Raw genomic sequence first — 22,174 nt, 5'->3', positions numbered from 1 at the left:
CAGCAGCAGATCACCTGAAGATAGACACCAAAAGCTGGAGTAACTCAGCGGGACAGGCAGAATCTCTGGAGAGAAGGAATGAGTGACGTTCTGGGTCGAGACCCTTCTTCAGATTTCAGATAGCCTGCGCAGTGCTCGCTGTACCTCCCTAGCACTGCCATTACTGCCCATGAGTTGGCGATGACGAGCCACTGCCCTGAGCTGCTGCAGGTTTGATAGAGAGATACAGCACTGGAACAGGCCTGGCCCCAACACCTCCTGCCAACTTCTACAGATGCGCCATGGAAAGCATGTTAACGGGATGTATCGCAGCTTGGTTCAGGAACAGCTGCATCCGAGACCTCAAGGAACATCAGCAAGTTGTGGACGTAGCCCAGACCACCACACAAACCAACCTCCCTTCCATTCACTCCATTTGCACCTCACGCTGCCTCGATAAGGCCAGCAGCATCATCAAGGATGGGTTGCACCCCGCCCACTTCCTCCTCCCCTCCCTCTCCTAGCGGCCAAAAGGCATTGAAGTGTGCAAACGCACACCTCCAGATCCAGGGACAGTTGATTCCCAGCTGTTATCAGGCAACTGAACCATCCTACCACAACCAGAGAGCGGTCCTGAGCTACCAACTCCCTCAATGGAGACCCTCGAGCTTTACCTTGCACTAAACCTTATTGCCTTTATCATGTATCTACACTGTGGACGGATCGATTGTAATCACGTATTGTCTTTCTGCTGACTGGTTGTCCGGCAACAAAAGCTTTTAGAAACACAGAAACATAGAAATTAGGTGCAGGAGTAGGCCATTCGGCCCTTCGAACCTGCACCGCCATTCAACATGATCATGGCTGATCATCCAACTCAGTATCCCGTACCTGCCTTCTCTCCATATCCCCTGATCCCCTTAGCCACAAGGGCCACATCTACCCCCTGATCCCCTTAGCCACAAGGGCCACATTTTCACTGTACATCGGTCCACGTGACAATAAACTGAGACTAAGCAAGAACAGGCCCCCTGGCCCAACTGAACTATTTCCATGCCACATCCCCTCTGTTTCCAGTAGTCCCACTCTTGCTCCCCCTCCCCCCCGACACACCAAGGATAAAGTTCTGCCGCTCCTCACCTTTCACCCCACCAGCCTCCACATCCAACACATCATCCTCCGACATTTCCATCAACTCCAATGTGGCCCCACCACATTTTCCCATCGCCACCCCTTTCTGCCTTCTGCAGAGACTGCTTCCTCCGCAACTCCCTCGTTAACTCATCCCTTCCCACCCAAACCACCCACTCCCAGCTACCTCCCCAGTCCTTATACCTCCTCCCTCCACTCCATCCAGGGACCCCGTCAATCCTTCCAGGTCAGATAGAGGTTGACGTGTACCTCCTGTAGTCTCATCTACTGTTTCCCATATGTCCTCCTGCACATCAGTGAGACTGAGCATACTCAGCGCCTGTTTCAGCGAACACTTGCGCTCGATCCGCCAACAGGATCTCCCGGCTGCTCTTCCCTTCCCATTCCCACACTGATCCTTCTGTCCTGGGCCTCCTCCCTTGCCAGCGTGAGGCCACACACAAACTGGAGGAGCAGCACCTCATATTCCACTTAGGTAGCTTAAAACCCAGCGCCATGGGCATTGAATTCTCCACTTTTAGGTCACCCAAACCACACACTCCCTTTTTCCCACCACATGCCCCTGACATCCCCTCTCCCTTCCCTCCTCCGTGCCCCACCTGGGCTCCTACCTATTTCTCCCCCACAACTCCCCCCCTCCACCCACCCCCCTCCACCCACCCCTCCACCCCCCCTCCACCCACCCCTCCACCCCCCCCCTCCCTCCTCCACCCCCACCACCCACCCCTCCACCCACCCCTCCACCCCCCTCCACCCCCCCTCCACCCACCCCCCTCCACCCACCCCTCCACCCCCCCTCCACCCACCCTCCACCCCCCCTCCACCTCCACCCCACCCACCCCTCCACCCCCCCCCTCCACCCCCCCCCCACCCCCTCCACCCCACCTCCCTCCACCCACCCACTCCACCCCCCACTCCCCCCCCCCCTCCCCCCCCCCTCCACCCCCCCTCCACCCACCCCCCACCCCCCCCCCCCCACCCCTCCACCCCCCCCCCCTCCATCCACCCACCCCTCCACCCCCCCACCACCTCCACCCCACCCACCCCTCCACCCCCCCCCACCCCCCCTCCACCCCCCCCCTCCACCCACCCCCCTCCACCCCCCCCTCCACCCCCCCTCCTCCACCCACACCCCCTCCACCCCCCCTCCACCTCCACCCCACCCACCCCTCCACCCACCCCTCCACCCCCCCTCCACCCTCCACCCCACCCACCCCTCCACCTCCCCCTCCACCCCCCCCCCCACCCCCCCCCACCCCCCCCCCTCCCCCACCACCCCCCCCCCAACCCCTCCACCTCCACCCCACCCCTCACCCTCTCCACCCCCCCTCCCTCCACCCCCCCTCCACCCACCCTTCCACCCACCCTCCACCCCACCCCCTCCACCCACCCTCCACCCACCCCCTCCACCCACCCTCCACCCACCCCTCCACCCACCCTCCACCCCCCCTCCACCTCCCCTCCACCCACCCTCCACCCCCCCTCCACCCCCCCTCCACCCCCCCTCCACCCACCCCTCCACCCACCCTTCCCCCACCCCCCCTCCACCCCCCCCTCCACCCCCCACTCCACCCCCCCTCCACCCACCCCACCCCCCCCCTCCACCCACCCCACCCACCCCCCCTCCACCCACCCCAACCCCCTCCCTCCCCCCTCCCCCCCCCCACCCCCACCACCCCCCCCCCCCCCCCCACACCCCCCCCCCTCCCCACCCCACCCTCCACCCCCCCCCCCCCCCCCCCCCCCCCCCCCCCCCCCCCCACCCCCCCCCCCCCCCCCCCCTCCCCCCCCCCTCCCCCACCCTCCACCCCCCCTCCACCCACCCTCCACCACCCCTCCACCCCCCCCTCCACCCCCCCCATCCACCCCCTCCCCTCCACCTCTCCCTCCACCCACCCTCCACCCACCCCTCCACCCCACCCCTCCACCCCCCTCCTCCACCCCCCCCCCCACCCCCCACCCCCCCTCCACCTCCCCTCCTCCCCCCCCCCACCCCCTCCACCCACCCCTCCCACCCACCCTCCACCCCCCTCCACCCCCCCTCCACCTCCCCTCCCCCCCCTCCACCCCCCTCCCTCCACCTCCACCTCCCCTCCACCCACCTCCCCCCCCCTCCACCAACCCTCCACCTCCCCCCTCCCCCCCCCTCCACCCCCCCTCCCCCCCCCCTCCACCCCCCCTCCACCCACCCCTCCACCCACCCCTCCCCCCACCCTCCACCCACCCTCCACCTCCCCTCCACCCACCCTCCACCCACCCTCCACCTCCCCTCCACCTCCCCTCCACCCCCCCTCCACCTCCACCCCCCTCCACCCCACCCTCCACCCACCCCTCCACCCACCCTCCACCCACCCTCCACCTCCCCCCCTCCACCCCCCCCCCTCCACCCACCCTCCACCCCCCCTCCACCTCCCCCCCTCCACCTCCCCCCCCACCCCCCCCCTCCACCCACCCCTCCACCCCCCCTCCACCCTCCCCCCCCCCTCCCCTCCCCCCCCCCCACCTCCCCTCCACCCACCCTCCCCCACCCCTCCACCCCCCCTCCACCTCCCCCCCTCCACCCCCCCCCTCCACCCACCCCTCCACCCACCCCTCCCACCCACCCCTCCACCTCCCTCCCCCCACCTCCCCCCCTCCACCCACCCTTCCACCCACCCCTCCACCTCCCCCCACCTCTCATGCTCTCATCTCTGGCTTTTGTTGCAACCATCTGTTGATCAGAACCCACCCTCACCTGTGTCAACCAGTTACGCCTTGTCCTGCCTCACTCCTTCTCCCCCACAATCAGTCTGAAGAAGGGTCTCATCAGAAACATCACCTATCCATGTTCTCCACAGATGCTGCCTGACCCGCTGAGTTACTCCAGCACTCTGTGTCCCTCTGGTTTTAAACATCTCCACCATGTGAGAAGGACTACTTCCACTTTTTAAGAAGGGAGGGAGAGAGAAAATGGGGAATTACAGACCAGTTAGTCTAACATCGGTAGTGGGGAAACTGCTAGTCAGTTATTAAAGATGGGATAGCAGCACATTTGGAAAGTGGTGAAATCATTGGACAAAGTCAGCATGGATTTACGAAAGGTAAATCATGTCTGACGAATCTTATAGAATTTTTCGAGGATGTAACTAGTAGTGTGGATAGGGGAGAACCAGTGGATGTGGTGTATCTGGACTTCCAGAAGGCTTTCGACAAGGTCCCACATAAGAAATTAGTATACAAACTTAAAGCACAAGGCATTGGGGGTTCAGTATTGATGTGGATAGAGAACTGGCTGGCAAACAGGAAGCAAAGAGTAGGAGTAAACGGGTCCTTTTCACAATGGCAGGCAGTGACTAGTGGGGTACCCCAAGGCTCAGTACTGGGACCCCAGCTATTTACAATATATATTAATGATCTGGATGAGGGAATTGAAGGCAATATCTCCAAGTTTGCGGATGACACTAAGCTGGGGGGCAGTGTTAGCTGTGAAGAGGATGCTAGGAAACTGCAGGGTGACTTGGATAGGCTGGGTGAGTGGGCAAATGTTTGGCAGATGCAGTATAATGTGGATAAATGTGAGGTTATCCATTTTGGTGGCAAAAACAGGAAAGCAGACTATTATCTAAATGGTGGCCGATTGGGAAAGGGGGAGATGCAGCGAGACCTGGGTGTCATGGTACACCAGTCATTGAAGGTAGGCATGCAGGTGCAGCAGGCAGTAAAGAAAGTGAATGGTATGTTAGCTTTCATTGCAAAAGGATTTGAGTATAGGAGCAGAGAGGTTCTACTGCAGTTGTACAGGGTCTTGGTGAGACCACACCTGGAGTATTGCATACAGTTTTGGTCTCCAAATCTGAGGAAGGACATTCTTGCCATAGAGGGAGTGCAGAGAAGGTTCACCAGACTGATTCCTGGGATGTCAGGACTGTCTTATGAAGAAAGACTGGATAGACTTGTTTTATACTCTCTAGAATTTAGAAGATTGAGAGGGGATCTTATTGAGACTTACAAAATTCTTAAGGGGTTGGACAGGCTAGATGCAGGAAGATTGTTCCCGATGTTAGGGAAGTCCAGGACAAGGGGTCACAGCTTAAGGATAAAGGGGAAATCCATTAAAACCGAGATGAGAAGAACTTTTTTCACGCAGAGAGTGGTGAATCTCTGGAACTCTCTGCCACAGAGGGTAGTTGAGGCCAGTTCATTGGCTATATTTAAGAGGGAGTTAGATGTGGCCCTTGTGGCTAAGGGGATCAGGGGGTATGGAGAGAAGGCAGGTACGGGATAATGAGTTGGATGATCAGCCATGATCATATTGAATGGCGGTGCAGGCTCGAAGGGCCGAATGGCCTACTCCTGCACCTAATTTCTATGTTTCTATGTATGACTATGAACTTCCACCTTTGTCCTTCCCAAATTGGCCATGAGATGGCAATGGCGAGCCGCTGCCCCTCATAATGTTATATAGATCAACTATTTCACCCCTCAGCCTCCTACTCTCCAAATGGAACCGTCCTATCCTGCGCGGCCTCTCCTTTACCGCCCTCCAGTGCCAGTTCACATCCTCGAGATTCCTTTCTGCACTTTTCCAACTTACGGACCTCCTTGCTATAGCTGGGTGACCAGAACATCTCACAACACTCCAGGTGTGGCCTCAACAACCATGTGCAGCTGAAACACAATGTCCCAATAAAAGCCTTTATCTCATAGAAACATATAAAATCCGTAAGGGATTGGACAGGCTAGATGCAGGAAAAATGTTGCCGATGTTGGGGAAGTCCAGAAACAGGGGCTACAATTTAAGAATTAGGGGTAGACCATTTAGGACTGAGATGAGCAAAAACTTTTTCACCCAGAGAGTTGTGAATCCATGGAATTCTCTGCCACAGAGGGCAGTGGAGGCCGTGTCACTGGATGTATTTGAGGGAGAGTTAGATATTAGATGTTAGAGTTAGAGAGTTAGCGAGTCGAAGGGCCGAATGGCCTACTCCTGCACCTATTTTCTATGTTTCTATATAGCTTTTAGGACTAATGGAATCAAGGGGTAAGGGGAAAAGCAGGAACGGGGTACTGATTTTAGATCAGCCATGATTATATAACAATTACAGCACGGAAACAGGCCATCTCAGCCCTTCTAGTCCGTGCCGAACACCTAGTCCCATCCACCTGCACTCAGACCATAACCCTCCATTTCTTTCCCCGTCCATATACCTATTATATTGAATGGCGGTGCTGGCTCGAAGGGCCAAATGGCCTACTCCTGCTATTTTCTATGTCTCTCTGTGTCAGGGGACTGTGTGCCAGTTCCCCTTGGTCTCTCTGTTCTACAACTCCCCAGGACCTGGGCATTTACTCTGCACATCCAGCCCTGGTTTAACTTACAAAGTGCAACACGTCACTCACACTTGTCCATGGTTAGATTGCATCTGCCACCCTTGGCCTAACTCCCCAGTTCATCTTGATCCTTTTCTCATCTCGATGACCTTCTTCACTGTCCACCTCACCAACAATGTTGGTGTCATCGGCACAGTTACTGATCACGTTAACAGGTTCTTTATCCAGTTTATTCATATAGATGACAAACAGCAATGGACGCAATACTAACCCCGCAACACACCAATAGTCCACAGGCCTCCAATCTGAAAAGCAGCCCTCCACCACCACCATCTGTCTCCCCCCACAAAGCCAATGCTTCTGAAGAAGGGTCTCAAGCCGAAACATCACCCATTCCTTCTCTCCAGAGATGCTGCCTGTCTCGCTGAGTTACTCCAGCATTTTGTGTCTATCTTAATGTTACATTCAAGTGGATGCCCACCTCTTGTTTCCATGCCATCTGAACTTCCACACTTGTTCTCATGATCACAAGTTCATACGTTATAGTAGAATGATGCCATTCGGCCCATCGAGTCTGCACCATTCAATCATGGCAATCTCTGCCTCCTAATCCCATTTTCCTGCCTTCTCCCCATTACCCTTGACACCCGTTCTAATCAACAGTTTGTCCATCTCTGCCTTAAGTCTGTAGGATTTTGACCTGAAACGTCACCCATCCATTGTTCTCCAGAGTTGCTGCCTGTGTGTTGAGTTACTCCTGCAGTTGGTGCCTTTGTCTAATAACCCAGCATCTGCAGTTACTAGTAATCCAGTCATCTGTATCTACATAGAAACATAGAAACATAGAAAATAGGTGCAGGAGTAGGCCATTCAGCCCTTCGAGCCTGCACCACCATTCAATAAGATCATGGCTGATCATCCAACTCAGTATCCTGTACCTGCCTTCTCTCCATACCCCCTGATCCCTTTAGCCACAAGGGCCATATCTAACTCCCCCTTAAATATAGGGTCACGTCACTGGCCTTGCTAATGTCCACGTACATAACGTTAACGTCAACTGCCATGGCCTCCTCAATCTTCCTCATCGTTCACAATCAAAACTGTGAAACACAATTACCCAAAACGTCACTGACCCCTTCTCCCCAGGAATGTTGCTTGACCCACTGAGTTGCTCCAGTATTTCATGTCTATTCCCCACACACAAAGCCATGCTGACTATCCCTAATCAGCCCGCTCCTTCCCAAATGCTGGCCGAATCCCCTTCTGTAACTCTGCTGCCACTGAGGTCAGGCTCACTGGCCTGTAGTTCCCTGCTACGCTTCTACAATAACAGTACAGCATTAGCCATCCTCCAGCCTTCCAGCACCTCACCCATAGAAACATAGAAAATAGGTGCAGGAGTAGGCCATTCGGATCTTGGAGCCAACACCGCCATTCATTATCATCATGGCTGATTATCCAAAATCAGTACCCCGTTCCTGCTTTCTCCCCATATCCCTTGATTCCGTTAGCCCTAAGAGTTAAATCTAAAGGGCCTGTCCCACTGTACGAGGTAATTCAAGAGTTTTCACCTGATTCGAACTCAGGGAATGTCCGTAGCGGGTCCTTAGGAGTCCGTGGATGTCTCGTAGCGGCTCGTACGAGTAACGGTAGGCACTCGGGAAATCCGGTAAACTCGTGACGTTTTTTCAACACTGTGAAAAATGTCCATGAGTAAAATAATGCTCGTGATGAAAAAACTGGTTACTTTTTACTCGTACGAGCCGCTACGAGACATCCACGAACTCCTACGGACCCGCTACGGACATTCTCCGAGTTCGAATCGGGAAAACTCGGGAGAACTCTTGAATTACCTCGTACAGTGGGACAGGCCCTTAACTCTCTCTTGAAAACATCCAATAAATTGGCCTCCACTGACCTCTGTGGCAGAGAATTCCACAGATTCACAACTCTCTGGGTGAAAAAGTTTTTCCTCATCTCGTCCTAAATGACCGACCCCTTATTCTTAAACTGTGACCCCTGGTTCTGGACTCCACCAAGAACATTTTTCCTGCATCTAGCTTGTCCAATCCTTTAAGAATGTTATATGTTTCTATAAGATATCCCTTCATCCTTCTAAATTCCAGTGAATACAAGCCAACCTGACCCGTTCTTTCATCATATGTCAATCCCGCCACCCCGGGAATAAGCCTGGTAAACCTACGCTGAACTCTCTCAATAGCAAGAATGTCCTTCCTCAAATTAGGACCAAAACTGCACACAATGCTCCAGGTGTGATCTCACCAGGGCCCTGTACAACTGCAGTAGGACCTCCTTGCTCCTAAACTCAAATCCTCTTGCAATGAACAAGCCATTAGCTTTCTTCACTGCCAGAGTCCAGTAGTTTCTTCCCCAGCCTTCCCTAATGTCTGATACAGCTGACCTGTCCCAGAAGCGGCACGGTGGTGCAGCAGTAGAGTTGCTGCCTTACAGCACCAGAGACCCAGGTTCAATCCTGACTATGGGTGCTGCCTGTGCAGAGTTTGTACGTTCTCTCTGTGACCTGTGTGGGTTTTCTCCGGGTGCTCCGGTTTCCACATTCCAAAGACATACAAGTTTGTAGGTTAATTGGCTTCAGTAAATTGTCCCTAGTGTGTGTAGGATAGTGCTAGCTTACGGGGTGATCGATGCTTGGCCTTGGCTTCTGTACAGTCCCCGTGGTAACTACAGATAAGAAATATGCATTTATATCCTCACCCTTTTCCCTTGGCTCCACAAATAGATAAATACTGATCGTCAACAGGTCCTATTGTCTCCTTAATTATTTTTTCTCTCTTAATATATTTGTAGAATCTTTCAGAATCCTCCTTTATCTTCCCTTCCAAAGTTGTCTGTTGTCTTGATGGTCTCCTGATTCCCTTCATCAGTGTATTGTGCAACTCCCCATACTGCTAAAGGGATTCACTTGATCCCAGCTGCTCATACCTGGCAGGTAGACACAAAGTGCTGGAGTAACTCAGTGGGTCAGAGCCGGCAGCATCTCCAGAGAAAAGGAACAGGTGCTGTTTTGGGTGGGAACTCTCCTTCATGCGAGTGGGAAATTGTGACTCCATTTTTTGAAGAGGTGATGATTGATGAAGGCTGGGTGGTGGACATTGTCCACGCGGACTTTAACAAGGCCATGGACATCGTTGGCTAGTCTGCAATGTCTGGTCAAACGGGATTCAGGGTGAACCAGCTGTTGGGCCACACCCTTGGCTTGGTGGTAGGTGTCGGAGTTATGGTGGAGAGATGTTGTTTCAGACCAGTGAAATGCCCCAGGGATCGGTGCTGGGTCCTCTGTTGCTGCATTGATGTACCCACCCAATGGGGCTTATAACATCATGTCATAAGTGATAGGCCATTCGGTCCATCTAGTCTACTCCGCTATTCAATCATGACTATCTCTCCCTTCTAACCCCATTCTCCTGCCTTCTCCCCATAACGTGGGTGCTGGTGGGGTATTTCCACACAGTGCCATTCCAAGTCCTGTTGGACATGTCATTGCGGCTCGTGGTACTCTGTATCACTGCTCCCTCCCATGGTGAGCATTACCTGCTGAATGTGGGCCCACTGAGTCAGACAGTCTCCCCAGTCAAAGCTCACACTTAGTGGCGATAAAAGGTTGTGTGGACAGTTGCTTCAGTGTTTCCACACTGTTTGTGTAAATACTGTGGCTATTAGTTATACAGCATGGAAAGGCCCTTCGGCCCGAGTCGTGCATGTTGTCTATAACACCCCATCTATACCAGTCTGTACTACTTTCCTATCCATGTACCTGTCCACAGGTCTCTACAGTGCTGTTATAGTACCCGCCTCAACTGCTCTGGCAGCTCACTCCATATAGCCACCCCCCCCTGATCCCTATTACATATTTCCCCTCTTATATTAAACCCACGGCTTCTGGTCCTTGATTCCCCAATTCTGGGTAAAAGCCTCTGACTTCATCCTATCTATTCCCCTCATGGTTTTACACAGATCACCCCTCAGTCTCCTGCGCTCCAAACCTGCCCAACCTCCCCCGATAGCTCAGGCCCTCTAATCATGGCAATGTCCTCGTAAATCATTTTTGCATTCATTATACACCGACCATTGAGTGAAGCGTTCCCCTCGAGTTCCTGTTAAATCTTTCCACTCTTACCTTAAACCTTTGGTTCTTGATTCTAGAAGACTGTGTGCGCTCACCATAACTATTCTCCTCATAAGGTCATAAGTGATAGGAGCAGAATTAGGCCATTCAGCCCATTGTCAACAATGCCATTCAATCATGACTGATCTATCTCTCCCTCCAAACCCCTTCTCCTGACTTCTCCCCATAACCCTGACACTTGTACATGATTTAATAGTTTAGTTTTGTCTATTATTGTCATGTGTACTGAGGTACAGTGAAAAGCTTTGTTGCTTACTATCCAGTCAAACAATAGACTGTACATGATTACAATCAAGTCGTGCACCATGTGCCGATAATGGATAAAGGGTACAACATTTAGCGCAAGATAAAGTCTGCTTAAAGATAGTTCAAAGGTCTCCAATGAGGTAGATGGGAGGTCAGGACCACACTTTAGCTTATAAGAGGATGAGAAGAAACTGGGAAGAAATCGCTGGGAAGAAACTGTCCCTGAATCTGGGTCACCTCCAGAAGATCAATACTCATCCTCCTGCGCTCCAGGGAATAAAGTCCTATTCTGCCCGACTACTCCCTTTAGCCCTGGAGTCCTGGCGACGTCTCTGTGGGAAGGTGTGGATAGTGGTGGGAATGGGACTCTTGATGTGGGGATAGGGGTGGGAATGGGACTCTTGACGTGGGGATAGGGGTGGGAATGGGACTCCTACAGGAGGTTTGATACTTTCACTGATCTTGTGTCGATTTGTTACAGATATCGGCACCAACATGTACAGGAAGCGGCCGATCTACAAGCTGGACGGTAATGTCTCTCTCCTTTCAACGTTTTGCTCTCGGTGCTCGCGGGAACAGGCCCTTCAGCCCATCGAGTCCGTGCCGACCAGCGATCCCTACACATTAACACTATCCTACACACCACGGGCAATTTTCACATTTACCTAGCCAATTAACCTACAAACCTGCACGCCTTTGGAGTGTGGGAGGAAACCGAAGATCTCAGAGAAAACCCACGCAGGTCACGGGGAGAACAAAGATTTAAATCTGAGGGATAACCTTTTCACACAGAGGGTGGTGGGTGAATGGAACAAGCTGCCAGAGGAGGAAGTGGAGGCTGGGACTATCCCAACATTTAAGAAACAGTTAGACAGGTACATGGATAGGACAGGTTTGGTGGCATATGGACCAAACGCAGGCAGGTGGGGCTAGTATAGCTGGGTCATGCTGGCCGGTGTGGGCAAGTTGGGCCGAAGGACCTGTGTCATTCTATGACCCTATGACTTTATGACTAAATGGCACCAGAATACGGCGACTGGTGCTTGTGTGAACTATGCAATAAGACACCAGTGAACCACTGAGAAAGTGGAACTAGAGGGCACAGGTTGAAGGTGAGAGGGCAAAGGTTGTAAAGGGACCTGAGGGAGAAAGTGTTGCGTGCGTGGAACAAGCTAGCAGGGAAGCTGTAGAAGTGGTACAGTTATGAAATGTAATTGACATGATGATGTGTGCAGGTACATGGATAGATACAGTGCAGAGTGTGGACAATTGGGGCTAGCACCTTAACGCCGGGACGAGTTGGGCCGAAGGGCCTGATTCCATGCTGTATAACTCTGTGACTATTGAGGTCAGAGTTGTCTATAGTTAGGTGGGCAGATTAATTAGAGAGAAGCACTCTCAACAAACGAGCAAAACGCAGCAGCTGCGGATCGAGGAAAGACGGTGCGGGAGAGACGGACCAACTGGGGCTGAGCAGGGAAATTCATGAGAGCCTTCATTTACAAGCAACAACTCATAAACATAGAAACATAGAAAATAGGTGCAGGAGTAGGCCATTCGGCCCCGAGCCTGCACCGCCATTCAATATGATCATGGCTGATCATCCAACTCAGTATCCTGTACCTGCCTTCTCTCCATACCCCCTGATCCCTTTAGCCACAAGGGCCACATCTAACTCCCTCTTAAATATAGCCAATGAACTGGCCTCAACTACTTTCTGTGGCAGGGAATTCCGTAGATTCACCACTCTCTGTGTGAATTTTGTTTTCTCATCTCGGTCCTAAAAGACTTCCCCCTTATCCTTAAAGAGACAAACATTACTGCAAGACCCAGGGAATCATGGACCGTGGATATAGCAGAGGACAAAAAAATACAGGAACAAAGCAATTAGTGAAGAATGTAAGGAAAGACATTTAGCATTTCTGTACAGTACATGAAAGCAAAGATGCAATGAGATAGTTCTGGGAAGCAACAAAATGGGGAGGAGTTACTCTGATAGAACATACCACAGACATGCAGTAATACTGAATAATACCACAGGGATCTACATTCCATCCTCATCACTGGAGAAACAGCCTTGGACAAACTGATGACGTTTAGTTTAAGAAAGAACTGCAGATGCTGGAAAAATCGAAGGCAGACAAAAAATGCTGGAGAAACTCAGCGGGTGAGGCAGCATCTGTGGAGAGAAGGAATTGGTGATATTTCCGGTCGAGACCCTTCTTCAGACTGATGATGATTAGTTTAGTTTAGAGATACATCAGGGGAAACAGGAGCCTTTGGCCCACCGAGTCCACACCGCCCAGCGATCCTTGCACATTAACGCTATCCTACACACACTGGGGGCTATTTACATTCATACCCAACCAATTAACCTACAAACCTGTCCGTCTTTGAAGTGTGGGAGGAACGAAGATCTCGGAGAAAACCCACGCAGGTCACGGTGAGAAAGTACAAACTCCGTACAGACAGCACCCGTAGTCAGGATTGAACCCGGGTCTCTGGTGCTGCAAGCACTGTAAGGCAGCAACTCTACTGCTGCGCCACCGTGCCGCAACACTATGCTCTCTATCCCGCCACCCTTTGCTTTAGTTCATCCCTTTTCATTAGGTGGCACAGTGGCTCAGCAGGTAGAGCTACTGCCACACAGCGCCAGAGACCCAGGTTCCAACCTGACCTCAGTTGCTGTAAGTGTGGAGTTTGCACGTACTCCCTGTGACCCTGTGGGTTTCCTCCCATATCCCAAAGACGTGCGGGTTTGTTGGTTAATTGAAGATCTGTAAATCGTCCCAATGTGTAAGGAGTGGGTAAAAAAGTGGGAAAACACAGAACTAGTGTGGCCCTGTGATCAATGGCGGCACAGACTCGCTGGCACAAAGGGCCCCGTCCCAAGCTGTATCTTTCAACTCATGAAAAGATAAAAGTGCTGGAGTAACTCAGCGGGTCAGGCAGCATCTGTGGAGAACATGGAGAGGTGGCGTTTCACAGAGTGCTGGAGTAACTCAGCGGGTCAGGCAGCATCTGTGGAGAACATGGAGAGGTGGCGTTTCACAGAGTGCTGGAGTAACTCAGCGGGGCAGGCTGCATCTCTGCAGAGCATGGAGAGGTGACGTATCGGGTCAGGATCCTTCTGTCAACTCAATTCCATTCTTATGTCTCCCTGACCTTCCCCCTCTGCTTTCCCTGCCTGCAGCATCTGCTTGTTCAGTGCCAGCTCATTGTTGTTTAGTGTTCTTGTTGCAGAACCATCGGCTATGCTTCCACCGAGCAAATACATTGAGGATCTCATCATCGAATCGTCCAAGTTTCCGGCAGCTCAGCCTCCGGACCCCAACCTTCCCGCCAAGATTGAGACAGAGTACTGGCCCTGCCCCCCGTCCCTCGCTGTTGTGGGTAAGGCTCTTCATCCTGATTCCATGCACCGTGTGAGAGATCTCGGCACATTGGGCTTCATCAGGGGTAGGGATGTAGGGAGGTCATGCTACAGTCGGACAAGGCATTGTGTTATAATAATAATAAATAATAATTTTATTTATAGAGCACTTTAAAAACAAACATAGTTGCAACAAAGTGCTGTACATCACTAATCATTGACAAAAAAAAGTTAATACACACCAATAACAAATAACAATCAAAAGAAATAGTAGGAAAAGACGTGTAAAATAAAGAAACATCAAAAACACCACAAACAGAAGCAAAGTCTCAGGCACGGTCAAAAGCCAGGGAGTACAAATGTGTTATAGGAAGGATGCCGTAGTACAGGGAAGATTTACAAGGATGTTGCCAGGACTAGAGCGATAGGGAAAGGGTGGGCAGGCTGAGACTCTTATTCCTCGGGGAGCAGAAGGATGAGGGATGATCTCATAGAGGTGTATAAAATCATGAGAATAGATACGGTGAATGCACAGTCCTTTACCCAGAGTAGGGGAATCAAGAACCAGAGGACACTGCTTAAGGCGAGAGGGGATTCAATAGGAACCTAAGGGGCACCATTTTCATGCAGAGTGTGGTGGGTGTATGGAGTGAGCTGCCAGTGGAGGTACTTGAGGCGGGTATAATAGGAACATTTAAAAACCACAGCCAGGTACATAGATAGGAAAGGTTTACAGGGATAAGGGGTAAAGGGCTGGTGTAGATGGGACCTCTTGGTCAACATGGACAGGTTGGGCCGTGTGAGCGTGTGTGGTGATCGTTTCGCTGAACACCTTCACTCAGTCGCCTGGACCTACCTGATGCCCAACACATTGGGGTCACAGAGGGAACCAGAAGGTGTTGTAAGGCACGCAGATCTTGCCTAGTCCCAGGTCCCAGTCCCAGTCCCAGGCCAGGCCAGGCCAGGCTCGGTGCATCAGGAACCCTCTGTGCCGCAGTGCGGGGAGCTTGGGTAACGGTGAGTTGGTGTCGCTCCTTGCAGAGAAAGAATGGCGGCGGAGGATCGCCTCTAGAACAGAGGAGGAGGAGGAGGATGATGATGATGATGATGATGAGGACGAGGACGAGACGATGGGCCGTCTGCGCGAGATTCAGCGGCAGGAACTCAACAAGGTGAGGGAGTGACTGGCCTGGCACCCCCTCCCCCCACATACCCCAACATACCCTCCCTCACCCCTCCCCCATTCAACATACCATCCTCCCATAGGATCTCATCCATCGACGAGGACATACCCCCAGCCATCCCTCCACACCCTCCCTCCACATACACTGGGGGCTATACCCTCCCCCAAACACATACCCTCCCTGCATGGGAGGAACCCCCCCACATACCACGGTTCAGAAAAATCCTACAAACTCCGTAACAGACAGTACCTATAGTCCCTCCCCCCTTAACTAGCCTCCCCCCACATACTCTACCGCTGCACCACGTGCCGCACTCCCCCCACACTGACCCTCCCCCCACAACCTCAGAAATGCCACACTATCCTCCTATCCCTCCCTCCACATACCCTCCCCCCACACAGGGGTGCACTCCCCCACACACCCTCCTCCCCCCACAACCCTCCCCACAGCGTACAGAGACCCATTTACCAACCTTGACCTCCTTTTGCTGGTAGAGGTGTGGAGTTTGCACTACTCCCTGTGACCCGGGTGGGTTTCCTCCCATATCCCAAAGATGTGCGGTTTGTTGGTGAATTGAAGATCTGTAAAATCGTCCCAACATACCCTCCCCCCACATACCCCTCCCCCCACACTAGGGCCCCCCCCACATCCATGAAAAGGTAAAAGTGCTGGAGTAACTCAGACCCAGGCTGCTCCCCCCACATCCCCCTCCCCCCCATGGGTAACCCACCCCCCAGGATACCTCCCCCCACACCACCTCCCCCCACATACCCTCCCTCCACAACCCTCCCCCCACATACCACAGTACCACAGCCCCTCCCTCCACACCCCCCTCCCCCCACACATACCCCCTCCCGAATCCCAAGTCCCCAGCTCCCTCCCCACATACCCTCCCCCCCACATCCCTCCCTGCCCCCACATAACCCTCTGTGCCCACAGTGAGGAGTAACACCCCCCCCCCCCATGAGTCCATGCACCCTCCACATCCACCGGGACACCCCTCCCCCCACATACCCTCCCCCCACCCTCCCCCAACATACCCTCCCTCCACATACCCTCCCCCACATACCCACACCCTCCCCCCACATACCCTCCCCCCACACCATGTGTGCCTGTGTCTGTGCCCACACTGTGTCTGTGTCTGTTCCCAGATCCAGTCAGGGTTGGGGAAGATGATCCTGAAGGAGGAGCTGGAGAGGCCGAAGCCGCGTGGCAGGAAATCACGGTCACTCCCGGACAGAACCACTCGCAGCTTCTGTAAGAGACGGGCAGCTCCCTGCGTGTGTGTGTGTGTGTGGCGCGGGGGGGGGGGGGGGGGGGGGGGGGGGGGGGGGCTGGGGGGAACATGGAGGCACAGCCACTCATATAGTTTAGTTTAGAGATACAGCACAGAACCAAGTCCACGCTGATCATTGATCACCCGTTCACACTAGTTACACGTTATCCCACTTTCTCATCCACTCCCTGCACACGATGGGGCAATTTACAGAGGGACAGTTAACCTACAAACCCGCACGTCTTTGGGATGTGGGAGGGAAAAACCAGGAGAAAACCCAGGCAGTCAACTCCACACAGACAGCAGCCGAGGTCATTGAACCCAGGTCACACGCTGTGTGGCAGCAGCTACCCATGGAGAGGGGGTGATTGGGGTGGGGTGGAGGGGGCTGGGGTGGGGTGGAGGGGGGAGTGGTGGGGGGGGGGGGGGGTGGGAGGGGGGGGGGCGGGGGTGGAGGGGGGGGGAGGGGGGGGGGGGGGGGGGGTGGGGGGAGGGGGGGGGGGTGGGGGGGGGGGGGGGGGGGGGGAAGGGGGGGGGGGGGGGGGGGGGGAGGGGGAGGGGGGGGGGGGGGGGGTGGGATGGAGGGTGGGGGGGGGGGAGGGGGTGGAGGGGGAGGTGATGATATCTGCTGGGCCCCAGCTGCAGGCTCTAGTCATTGTGTGGCACTGGGGAACGGCCCAGTGGGGAAGGCACTCACTGCGGGAGGTCCTGGTGAAGTATCTAGCCTTGTCTCAAGCTGGAGTCGGCAACTTGAACACCAGTCGGCTTTTGAATAACGGTTCTTAAAGGTTCATGTGTGGCACAGAATGAAAGGTCGCTGACCTATTAAAACAGTGTTGTGTTTGACCAAGCAGAGGCCCAGGTCAGCACTGGAGGCTGAATAGATGCTTCGTTGTACAATGCAGTTATTGCAGCCTTTGTCTCAGATGGGGGAGAGTTGCTTTACAAATGCCTCGTCTGCCTGAGGAAAGATAGAGGCTAGATGCTTTAGTGAAGGGGTGAGAGGGAGCAGTGCAGAGGCCAGGGTGCTGACCACCTCCTCACTACGGGTGCTGTCTGTAATGGGGTTTGTACATTCTCCCTGTGACCTGCGTGGGTTTTCATCAGGTGCTCGGGTTTCCTCCCACACTCCAAAGACGTGCAGGTTTGTAGGTTAACTGGCTTGGTATAATTGAAAATTGTCCCTGGTGTGTGTAGGATAGTGCTAGCGTGTGGGAATTGTGGGGAGAGGCAATTAGATACACACTTGGTTTGGTTGTAGAGAGGCTGAACAGGCTGGGACATTATTCCTCAGATTGCTGGAGGCTGGCAAGTGATCTTACAAAGATGTATAAAATCATGAGGGTGATTGCACAGAGTATTTGACCCAGGGCTGGGAAATCCAGAACCAGATAGCATAGGTTCAGGGTGACAGGGGAAAGATTTAATAGGAACCTGAGGGGCAACTTTTTCACTGTGGAACGAGCTGCCAGAGGCAGGGACCGCAACACCAAATAAAAAGCATTTGGTCAGGTACATGCATGGAAAATATTTAGAGGGAGATGGCCCCAAATGGCAGCAAATGGAACTGGTTTAGATGGGGCATCTAGCTCAGGATGGGTGAGGTGGGCCAAAGGTCCGATGTCCATGCCTATATCCAAGAAAGCAAATAATTGCACTGATGCATGTGACGTTTGGATATGATTTAGCACCCTGAAATGCAGAGATGTTATTAGTCCTCGCCTGTGATTTTCACTCAGTTGTATGAATGAGAGAGTTGACCCTTGTGTCTGTGTTTCTGCAGCCCCACAGGATTCGGCCCCCAAGTCTCCCTCCCTGCCCTACCATGGAAGGAATGGCCTCTACAGGGTAAGTAAGGTGGCGGTGTGCCCGCAAGGTGTCGTCACCAGCAGGGCAGGGGCGCAGCGATGCTCGAGGGGAGGGGGGGGGGGGGGGGGGGGGGGGGGCAGGGGCAGAGCCAGTGTCAGCTTAGAACTGCTTTACGATACGATTTCCTGCACCTATTTTCTATGTTTCTATGTAACGGAATCAAGGGATATGGGGAGAAGGCAGGCACGGGTTATTGATTGGGGACGATCAGCCATGATCACAATGATTAGCGGTGCTGGCTCGAAGGGCCGAATGGCCTCCTCCTGCACCTATTTTCTATGTTTCTATGTTTCTATAAACTTTATTCATCCCCGGAGGGAAATTGATCTGCCGACAGTCACAACACACAACAAGGTACAAAAACTTGAAATTAAAAGTGAAATCAAAAAGAAAAAGACAAACGACTGTTGGCTTGTGTACAGCGCCTTAACCAGAACGAACAAACCAATGCAGGCTTATCGCTTGGGCAGAGGATTCTAAACTAGTCCTCCCTCCCCTCCCCCATGCTGGGTCCCTATTGTCTTCCCCCCACCCCCCCCAAGCTCATCGACCGCTGATTATGGGCCGATCACGGGGCCCCACCACCACCGAGGCTCCCGCTGCTGCCGAGACTCCTGTTGCTGCCGAGGCTCCTGTTGCTGCCGAGGCTCCACCTTTGGCTGAAGGGGAGCAGTGTTGAGGTGACATTCAAGCTCATGTGACATGGCTGGAATTGTGCAGGTTGGTGCAATTCCCACCAATGTTCCAGGGTGCGATACGAGGCTGGTCTTAAAGCAAATCAAGTCATTTTGATGGAGACAAAGAGACTGCAGATGCTGGAACCTTCAGCGAAATGCAAAGTGCTGGCGTAACTCGGCAGGCCAGGCAGCACCTGTGGAGGGAATGGACAGACAACGTTTTGGGTCAGGACCCTTCTATAGACAAGGTCCAGAAACAACATTCCTGACCCACACTGTATGACTCCATGACTCTATCTTTAGAGTGTGGGAGGAAACCGGAGCACATGGAAAAAACCCACCTGGCCACAGGGAGAACGTACAAACGCTGTACTGACAGCACCCGTAGTCGGGAATCGAACCCGGGTCTCTGTAAGGCAGCAACTCTACCTCTGCGCCACCGTGCCACACCGCCCCGCCCCGCCCCGGGACAAAGATGGATTATTTCCATGGAATCTTCACCCATACCGTCGCAAGATCCTGGCGATACTTTCACAGCTGTCCAAGCCAACCTCCGTCCTTTCATCCTTCATCCCTGCCCAAACCTCCACCCCACTAACTCAGTCCACATCCCAGTACTGATCCATGCACAGCCACTGCCACTGACAGCCTCCATGATTCTTCACATTCTCCATGCTTGCAGATCACAAATACACAGAGTCTGTTACACAGAGTAGGGCAATCAAGGACCAGAGGACATGGGTTTAAGGTGAGAAGGGAAAGATTTAATAGGAACCTGAGGGGCAACTTTTTCATTCAGCAGTCGGTGGGAGTATGGTACGAGCTGCCAGGAGTGGTAATTGAGGCAAGTACTATAACAGCATTTTAAAAGTCACTTGGACAGGTACATGGATAGGGAAGGTTTTGATGGCCAAATGCAGGCAAATGGAACTGGCTTGGATGGGACTAAGATGAGTCGGCATGGCCGAGTAGGGCCGAAGGGCCTGTTTCTGTGACTCCATCTCTTTCTGTCCTTGTCCATCTACATATCTACAGGCTCTCTCTGTCCAGGAGACCTCTGGGAACTCTCTGCTTCTCCTGACAGTGTCCAGGTTTCATCACCACACCATTCAAGGTCTTGGCTTCAGCTGTTCTTGAGCTCTGGAATGGAAAGGTCCTGACCCACAACATCACCTGCCTATGTCCTCCACAGATGCTGCCTGACCACCTGAGTAACTCCATGACATTGTGTTTTATTCAAAATCCCAGCATCTGCAGTTCCTAGTGTCTCCCAGCCTCTCTTTCTTCAACCCTTCCTGTCTGAACAAGCTGTTCCTTCACTGGGTTGAATGTTTCACAGGCCTCAATGCCAGTGTCTTCCTGTACTCACACCTGTGCATCGCACTGAGAGGTTTCAGTAGTTAGAATGGAGATACAACATGGAAACTGACCCTTTCACCCATCGAACCCGCGCCGACCAGCGATTAACACACACAGCACCACTATCCTACACACTAGGGACAATTTACAATATTTTATTACCAAAACCAAATAACCTACAAGCTGAGGAAGGGTCTCGACCTGAAACGTCACCCATTCCTTCTCTCCAGGGATGCTGCCTGTCCCGCTGAGTTACTCCAGTGGGACAGTGTCTATCTTAAGCTTGAATGTCTTATGGCCACAAGTGTGGGAGGAAACCGGAGCACCCGGAAAAAGCCCACGCGGTCACAGGGAGAACAGCACCCGTGGTCAGGATCGAACCCGGGACCCTAGTGGTGTAAGGCAGACACTCTACCACTGCGACACCGTAGAGTGCCCCCAATGCAGAGTGCCGTTGCATGATGTGGTGAATCACTGGAGGGTTATGGTTACTGACTGGTGTTCTTTGCTCCTAGCTGCAGTCAGCTGACTTTGCCACCCCTCACCAACGGTACCAGAGGAGCGGGACAGGTAAGTCCCATGTCCAGCTTGTAGAGTGTAGAGAGAGTGTGGAGCAAAGATTATAGAGCAGAGCAAGATGCGCCACTCTGCGAAAACAGCGTAGTACGACATGGGTATGACATGACGCCATATTAATGAGCAGCAATTTACAATAATATGAATACAATTTTCAAAATTAACTAAATATGTGAAGTGATCGATGCTGTATAAAACACTGTTCCCTACAACACTGATTACACCAAATACTAGAGGAGCATTGCCCGCCCGCTGCCACGTGAGTGCCGACCGTGGGCAGACGCTTGAGGCTCTCCCGCCGGCCGCCTTCATCTGGTATCGGGGGGACCGAGAATCAGTCCTGGATCAACTCAGGAGTGGAGGAAATGTCCTCTTCCCCAAAGATACTACAGGAGCCTCTAGTATCTTTGCTCTTCCCTGCGACCTGATGTAAGAGCAGATTGTATAACTGTGGAGTCCGTCCCCGCCACCAAAGATGTGGCGTTTGGCATCAACAAATGGCGGCCGTGACGTTCCGTTACGTACTACACGTTAGTTCATTGGACTTGGGAGGAGTGGTCTATCTTGCTCTACTCTACAATCTTTGGTGTGGAGCGTGGAGTGTAGAGTGTGTAGTGCCTGTCGAGTGTCTCCACAGGGCAGGGACCCTCCAGACTACCATGTCTCTTGTTCACTCAGAAACAGGCACAGGACGGCAGCTCAGGGAATAGAGCTCTTAGTGCTAACGGAATCAAGGGATATGTGGAGAAAGCAGGAACGGGGTACTGATTGTGGATGAACAGCTATGATCATATTGAATGGTGGTGCTGGCTTGAAGGGCCGAATGGCCTACACCTGCACCTATTATCTATGTTTCTATGTTCCTATGAATGTCTCTCTCCCAGCACTCCCCTGCTTCCAGCTTGATTTCCAGCTGAAATCTGTGGAATTCATTGCTACTGACGGCACTGGAGGCCAAGTCATACACTGATACACTGTGGAAACAGGCCCTTCGGCCCAACATGC

The 22,174-nt window shown here is 53.1% G+C and overlaps 1 protein-coding gene across 3 annotated transcripts in view; it reads left to right on the top strand.

Annotated features, from left to right (window-relative positions):
• dmtn (dematin actin binding protein) overlaps positions 1-22,174 on the top strand; it is a 91,066-nt gene that overhangs the window by 32,869 nt on the left and 36,023 nt on the right. For all 3 annotated transcript variants that reach the window (XM_055661979.1, XM_055661978.1, XM_055661981.1), the window contains exons 7-12: positions 11,337-11,384; positions 14,099-14,248; positions 15,270-15,400; positions 16,564-16,669; positions 18,472-18,536; positions 21,109-21,163. In XM_055661979.1, coding sequence (XP_055517954.1) covers positions 11,337-11,384; positions 14,099-14,248; positions 15,270-15,400; positions 16,564-16,669; positions 18,472-18,536; positions 21,109-21,163 — 555 coding nt within the window. The remainder of the gene's footprint in view (positions 1-11,336; positions 11,385-14,098; positions 14,249-15,269; positions 15,401-16,563; positions 16,670-18,471; positions 18,537-21,108; positions 21,164-22,174) is intronic.

Source organism: Leucoraja erinacea, chromosome 35 (genome assembly GCF_028641065.1).
Source record: "Leucoraja erinacea ecotype New England chromosome 35, Leri_hhj_1, whole genome shotgun sequence".
NCBI classification, from domain to species: domain Eukaryota; kingdom Metazoa; phylum Chordata; class Chondrichthyes; order Rajiformes; family Rajidae; genus Leucoraja; species Leucoraja erinaceus.
The sequence above is the reverse complement of the archived record's forward strand: the minus strand, read 5'-3'. Positions and strand labels throughout refer to the sequence as shown.